At 40.8% G+C, this 7,671-nt stretch overlaps 1 protein-coding gene across 2 annotated transcripts; it reads left to right on the top strand.

Moving 5' to 3' along the window:
* Positions 1-140: 140 nt before the first annotated feature.
* Positions 141-5,796, top strand: CBY1 (chibby family member 1, beta catenin antagonist). Of its 2 annotated transcripts, none has more exons than XM_044441187.1 (5): positions 141-221; positions 1,523-1,642; positions 2,251-2,356; positions 3,297-3,412; positions 5,421-5,796. In XM_044441187.1, the coding sequence occupies exons 2-5, from the start codon at positions 1,544-1,546 to the stop codon at positions 5,499-5,501; spliced, it is 402 nt and encodes a 133-aa protein (XP_044297122.1). In that variant the 5' UTR covers positions 141-221; positions 1,523-1,543; the 3' UTR covers positions 5,502-5,796. The 2 variants fall into 2 exon arrangements, with proteins under 2 accessions (XP_044297122.1, XP_044297121.1); XM_044441186.1 differs by having other exon boundaries at positions 189-305.
* Positions 5,797-7,671: the final 1,875 nt, after the last annotated feature.

Below are 7,671 nucleotides of genomic sequence, written 5' to 3'. Positions count from 1 at the left end.
AAAACTCGCTCATGTCATCTCTGCCTACTAAATTTCTCGTATCAGCAATTTCCTCCTCGGGCATGTGGTAGAATCCTCTTGTTTTCTCCCGTAAGTGGTACTGTCTGCTGCGTCCGTTGACCCTTGCGTGGTTCGGGAACCTCAGATCACAAAGTTCCAAAGCGTCGGTAAAGGGTGGCTTGTTTAAATTGGTGTCTGTGGGGTGTAACAGGCTTTTCGAGGTGGGTTATACGAATGTTGGGTAGAATATATTTTCAGTTATGCCTTGAGATGGTGGGGACTAGCCACTTGGCGCGTTTACGAAGGTAATGAACACGGTTCTTTGGTCCTGCATAGGTCGCTGGATTCCGAATATCAGCTTCCCATAAGAATCAGGGCTGGGATTTTGCTTGATGTAGAGGTGGCTGACTGGGATGTGGCGGTTAGGAAGAAGCTAGGATTGCCACCCATCATGCTGTGAAGGATGGCTTTTTATCCTATTTCAAGTTTTTGGTAGCCTGGAAATGCAATGATTATGAGCTGCAGCTGATTCTGGCTAGACTAGATGCATCCTGGGAGTATCTCTCATATAAGGGATTTGCACAAACAATATGGTTTTACAAGAACACTTGATTTCATAACTGATCACACCCATCAGTGCTAGACAGCTGAATCTCAAGCTTGATCTATAGGAGGCAGGAGCTAAGTTCAGGCATTTGCAGTGTCCTGAGATGAAATCATCTTAGGGAAGACATTATGGACTTGATAACAGTGAGAAGATACAGGGAATGTGATATTTAATCACCCTAGGTCAGGTGTTCTCATATTTTTCCATAATTAACCCTTCCTAAATCACATGAACAAAAATAAGTTGACTAACTACCTGTCTTGGTGTTTTCCCACTTGCAAAAGATGGGGAAGGATTAATCTCATTTTAAATTTAAAATTAGCACCAGTTATCAGTTTTTCTGTCATTCTTTTTGTTCCATTCAGTTGAATGTTTGCCCTCAGCCCAAAGGTACTAGGGTAAACCATGCACATCTCAGACAGGAGAGTAATTCTAAGATCCATCAGTTCCTATGAAAATTATGCTACTATTCTGTTATGTTTTTTAAAAGTTGCATTTTCCTTAATTCAAAGAAGAATCAGTGGGAAAACATGGGAGGCATTACAAATAGATGATATGTGGAACTGTGAAAATGTGAGTGAATGAGGCATGGGGATTCCCACAATAAATGCCTAATATGGAAGCAGCCCAAAGCAAAACAAAATCTGTTTTTATTATGAATCACTTAAAATTATTTGGGAATTTTTAAGAAATAAAAAATATTTTCAATTTTAGTTGGATAAATGAAAATATTTTTCTCTTTTTCAAATCCGGGAAGGTTACAAACTTGCTTCTGAAAAATGATAGTTTTCATTCTCATAATTTGGAGGCCAGGTGGCACTGGTTTATGGGTTATGCATTGTTTAGCTCTTGCTATTGTGCTTATTACAGAGTGACAGGAACATAATCATATTTCATTTCTTTCCTCCTTATTAGGCAATTGGAACAAGGCTGACCATGCTTTTAGCGCAAGAGGTCATGCCACTGTTTGGAAACACATTTAGTCCAAAGAAAACCCCACCCAGAAAATCAGCTTCACTTTCCAATCTGCACTCAGTAAGTTCTGAAAACATACTTGTTATTGATCTGTGTTCTGAGCAGGATTCAGGGCTTACCTGAAAGTGGATGCAACTAACATGATGCTGCAAGGAAAGAAGTATAGGCAAGTGATGAGGCTGTTCTTAAAACTGCCTTGGTTGCTTTGGCCTGGTGTCCTCCATGTATGACCTGCCAGAATCTTCCTCAGGAGTGGAAGGTACATGCATGGCTCAAAATGATGAGCCTGTCTAGTGAAATCTGCAGGACAGTGAAGTGACGGTGCTCTAGGTGAGTTCAGGGTCTCTGATCACCTGGAGCACAATCAATAGGCACTTGTACTCTCTTCTGGAAAAAATCCATTTATTTGGGAAATGTAAGGGTAGGTAGGTAAATGAAACCAGTAGTTCAGATACATTTGTTGTAAACCATCCCAAGACATCTGTGAGGGGATGGTATAGAAAAGTTTGAAAGAAAGACAGACAGACAGACAGACAGACAGAAAAAGGATAGTTAGGTTTGTCCTCTGGATTAATCCTGATGTGTTTAATCCTGAGACAACCATTGAGGAGGGATGGGGAGAATGAACTGAAATATTTCAAAAATGTTGAATCAACTTTCTTCTATAGCTGGACAGATGCACCCGTGAGATTGAGCTTGGTCTAGACTATGGCACTCCTGCCATGACACTTACTGGACAGAGTCTGAAGTTTGAGAATGGCCAGTGGATAACAGGTGTGAGAGAATGCTAAACCTATTGCTACAGTGCCAACGCTGTCTTTGTTGGGCTCCCAGCAATCCTGCCTGGTGCCTCAGCTTTAGTCCAGCTGTATACCTTAAATGCTTTGATCCCCTGTGTCTATCCTGGAGTGGGACGGACCTAATTCATACAGGTTTTTTAAAATTCATTCTTTGCTACATTTTTATTCTGCTTTTCAGACAACTGTTGCCTTCCAAAGTGGTTCACATTAGTAATAAAGCATAATAAACCTGCCCTCAGGTTTCCAAACTAAAAAGATGGACACACAGAAGAAAAGGGAGAGGTGGGGAAAGGAAGAGGAGGAAAAGTAGTTTGTCAAGGCTGGAACAAGGCGGTGAGCTATAAGTGGCATACATGCCCTTTGCTTGAGCAAGACTGGTCTTCCCTTCCCGGTGTTCTTGCTTGAAGGAATGTCCTTTACCTTAGACCGATGGACAGGGCCAGAGTGGTATTTCTGCTGACTTGTGCGGTGCCAGGGCAACTGTCAGTTGGAGCTGAGTGTTCTTTCCAGCAGGGAGAGGGAAGCTTCCTGCAACTGTTCCTTCTCTGGATAATGGGTGGGTCAGGTTGTTCTCTCCTGTCATTGCTGAAAAGGAATTCTCCCCCCCCCCCCACATTCCTCCCTTGGTAGGTCTTCGCAAATCTGGGTCTGTGTGGGGGCTGGTTGTGGCCTGAGAGTCTGAACTAGCCTTATGCTCTTCTGAACCTCAGTTATATCCCACCCTACCTGGCATATCCTCTTCCTGGGAAAAGACATTTCTCAGCATCTCTTAACATGTAGAACAGTAGAATGTCAGGAGTGCTGCCTTGCTTCTGTTCAGGCCACCTGCCACAGCTTTATTTTGGGGCCATGGCAACTGACACATCCAATATAATATAAAGCTATTCTAATGGCAGCCCCTTTCCATCATCTAGATTCATTAGGGAGCAGTGGAGACCGCAGGGAGACACAGCGCCTGCGCAAACGGAATCAGCAGCTAGAAGAAGAAAACAATCTCCTTCGGCTGAAAGTGGACCTTTTGTTGGATATGGTAAGCATTGGATGACTCCCTTTTTCCTAGTGTTTTTAAGCTTTTAAGTTTTTAAGTTACAGAATGCCCTTTTTTACATAACATTCTGTTCTAACCACACATGTCATGTGCTTTGGCTCTTTTTCCGTTTTCACAACCTCAGTTGTGCCTAACTGGCATGTTGAAGGAGCTGCTAATATTTCATTTTCCCTAAAAAAATCAATTATACCCAACAAGTGTACAAATTTTAAAGAATAAATTAGCTGGAATTCTGGAAGTGCAGGTATGACGACTCGAGTGGATAATGTTGGGAGTGAGCAGAATCTGCTGTCAAAATAGAGCAGGTAACAACCATGAAATTGACTCAGAGAGGATCCAAATGACCTTGTTTTGCACTATGCTTTTTTGTGGCAACTGCCAAAAAGTGAACTGCCAATTCAAAGCGAAGACACTTTTTTGCCCATGAAAAGTAGGTCGAAGGATTTGGAAATGGGATCTTCAATCAATCAATTCTTTATTCAATCATTGACCAGCCAAGGATCTTCAAAGTTTTTTTATGTTTTTGCAATAGCGCCCTGTGTCCCCAATGTTTTCACCTCTTCCCAAGATGCTTGGTACTTGGAATGGTAGAAGAGTACAGCCCTTACTCTTACAGGAGCATGGAGGTTTGACAGTAAGCCATCAAAGTACTGTTTCTTTATAAAAAGTGTTTTTTACACCTCCCCTTTTTTTCACACAGACTTATGGTAATATGAGTGTGATGCTATTGGATGGTCTTTAAACAAATTTAAATAATAAATAAATAAATACAGTAGGTGTGAAACCTCTACATCCCAGTAAACATCATTGCATCTGAGAGTAGGTATCCCCAGAGCCTTATGTGCACACAGAAATGTACACACCTTCATCTCCAGAGTTGTGCAGTTGCAGTTAAACATTAAAAAATGAATTGAGAGTATTTGTGTACATCAGGTTGCTCTTTTTTTATGGGACAGCCCCTGCAATGTGCTGCTGGGGCACATTAAAGAGGCTGTCATGGTTGTCAAAATGGAGATCACAAAAAAGCAATTGGGGGTGGAGGAATGGTAAAAAGTTGCAGTGAGCCAAAATTGCTCCACAGCATGACAGGGTGAGGGCAGTGAGCCAGTGACAAGGTGCCCCATGATGCTACTTGAACATTGATGGGGCAGCTGGAACTGGTTGTGGCTCAGACAAGTTTTGCAAGACCAACAAGGGATTTATTTATTTAGAACTTTTATATGCAGTCCCCTCATGCTTTGGCATCTCAGGTCGGCTTACAACATAGAATTAAAACAATTTTGCTGCTCTTACCAAGTGGCTGGCTTGCTGTCATCCAAAACCCATGGCAGGAGCAGTTGCCCAGGTTCAGATGATACTTCAGTGCAATATAGGTGAAAAAAAAACTTACTATAGACCATGATTTCTCAGAGAGATACATTGGAAAAAAGATTCCCTATGGAAAGTGGTTTGAGTTTGGATGATATGACAACTAGCCATGATTGGGTTGTAGTGCAAACCAGGTTTTCAGTATAAGTGGTTTTTATAATTGCGTTACACAGTTGTACAGTCATGTTCAGAAAGTGAACCACATATAGGACAAGGTTTAAGATGATAATGGGATGGCAGTTATTGAAATCATGATGGAACTTTGTTAGGGTCTCCTGTCTCTATGTTTAGAACTTAAAGAGATAATTAATAAACCTTGAGTAAAGAAAGGGCTTTTTGGGCATAGCAGCTAAGAAAGGATTGAGTTCTATGTATTTTTAGTGTATGAGGTCCAACAGGCCTTGTTGGTGTTCTGCATTAACTGAGAAATGCACCAGAACAAAAAGCAAAATTTCCTTGGAAGATAATTCAGTGTAGAAAGGTCATTTTCAGGATATGATGCTTGCATTGTTGCTTTGGTCAGAAACAGAAACTAAATATTTCTGTACGTGTTGCCACTACTAATGTACCTCTAGAACACAGATATATTCTTTCATTGCCTATTTCTGCCTTCTGTTTGTAGCTCTCTGAGACAACTGCAGAGTCCCATCTCATGGAGAAGGAATTGGAAGAACTGAAAAATTACAGCCGAAGGAGGAAATAAACTTGGAATCAGAGCCTTTAAGAGATTGGAAAATTAAGAGCAGGAAAATCTGGCTAAAAGTAGCCCTACCCAGAAGTTATCAAGCCTTATCTGCCTTGGAAGACATCTTTAAAATCCTGGTCCCTATAGAATATGAAGCAAAGGTCCCCAGCGTGAAATATTAATTCACTCTCAAGTGCTATTTTGAAGCAGCTGTCCTATTTTTTTTTCTTTACTTGAGTTACTGTCCAAGTGCTCTTCTCTGCAAGAAGAGCACTTGGACAGCTACTGGATAGAGCATTTACTCTATCCAGTAGCTGGCAGAGTAGTTGCAGATTATGTGCATTTTTCCCATCCAAGAAAAATGCAGTAAAAAATCTAGGAAGAGGGAGAAAAGAAGGGGAGAGGGTGGAACTGCTTACAGCATACACATCTGTGCTCCTATTGGCTGTGTTTTGATAATAAAAACCTGGCTTATTAAGCCAGGATATGCAGAAGGTTTGCACTCACACAATCTCTTTGCAGCCGCTTTATTAATCCTTTTGTGCAAAGTAATCCAGGAAGCTGAACTTTGTAGCTTCTGATTACAGCCATACTGTAAACTATGTTTAATGGCTTCTGCCAAACTAGGATTAGAAGCCAGCTTTAAACTATGGTTTAAAGCAGGGTAAGCAACCCATAGCTCAGAGGCCATAGTGCTCTCCAACAGCCTTTAACAGTGTGGTCTCCCAACAACCCCTCCTCCAAAGATCCTCATGTAGAGCACTCTTTCCCCACTACTGCTGGCAGTGAGGAAAAAGTGATCTCTGTCAGGATTACTAGAGGATGGAGCAGGGTGAACACTCTCTACTCCTCCCCCAGAGGTCCTCATACAGATCAGTGGTATGTGCATCAGTCCCAACCCCCAAGCCAACATCCCATGCAGCCTTGGGATCAAGACATTTATTCACCTCTGATTTACAGTTTATAAAAGTCCATAGTCTGTGCATGACAGAGTGGTATGATTAAGTCTGGCTTCCTGGCTTTCCACATGAAGAGAGGAATTAAATGGCTGAAAGGGGGCTGCATTTCAATATATCCTGCTTGTGTTTCCTGGCTTAGCAGGCCAGGCTTGGTGGCTTACAGTAACATGCAAAGCAGCCATTATGCATCTGTCTCAACACTGATTTCAGATCTATTTTTCCATGCATTATCTCATGTATTCTTGGGATTAAGATTTTGCTTTCTGTGGAGAAATATTCTGAATTTGACTTCAGCTTGTAAAGGCACAGCAGAATTGAAAGAAACTATAGAAATCTGAGGTGGCACTGGTCTCGGGGAATGCCTCACCATCACTTCCAGAGATTGCACATTAGAGTCAGATTACTGTCTTCCTGAATATTGGCTGTGCTTACGCTACTGTTGACATAATCCAGAAACACAGATTGTATAACTTCTTTGTTTGCCCCTCCTCCCTCCTTTCTTATCTCTGTCTCTTGGATATGGACAAACTCCACGTCAAAATCTCCATTTTTATTCCTGCCCCTTTTATTCTGTTGCTTCATGATTACTATGTGCTTTTGTTGTGACAAAACCTTCTTTTCCTTTTCAGGTATTTATTATGTTAATACAGTTATTGGGTCCACTCCTAGTGCAGGTAGAATGTTGGGCTGGATTGCTCTATAAAACTGTTTTTATACTATAAAAATAAATCTATTAGAATGTTTCTATTGCCTTAGTATTGGTTTGTGTATTTCTTTTACTATCTATTCTAATAATAACTACTGCATGTGTATGTGCTGTTTTTCTAAATGTCACTCTTGGGTGCAAGAAAAGTCTGGCCATCTTCAAGATTAATTCCACAGGAAAAAGTTTGAAGCTGGCAAAACTAAGCATGAATGTCGAAACAGTGAGACTTAAGAAAGGTAGACAATAAAACTGAGTCTTTTTATATTTTATTAGAATAATAGTTATACACTAGTAAGTACAGTTCAAAGTTAATATTTGATTTGAGGAAGATTTACAAATTCAGTAATGACTGAAATTTAGATTTTTAAGGGAAGTATGTAGTTCAAAACACCTGGAGGTTACTCAAATCAAGTTCAAGTTCTCCTTTCTTCATCTTTTGGCCTTGGGCAAATCACCACTTTTCAGCTTCAGTTTCCCATTTGTAAATTTGTGAGGGTGAGCCCAGCAACACAAATTTATAAAT

This window comes from Varanus komodoensis, unplaced genomic scaffold (genome assembly GCF_004798865.1).
Source record: "Varanus komodoensis strain SLA01 unplaced genomic scaffold, ASM479886v1 scaffold39, whole genome shotgun sequence".
In the NCBI taxonomy this organism is placed as follows: domain Eukaryota; kingdom Metazoa; phylum Chordata; class Lepidosauria; order Squamata; family Varanidae; genus Varanus; species Varanus komodoensis.
This window is presented reverse-complemented; position numbering and strand designations above follow the sequence as displayed.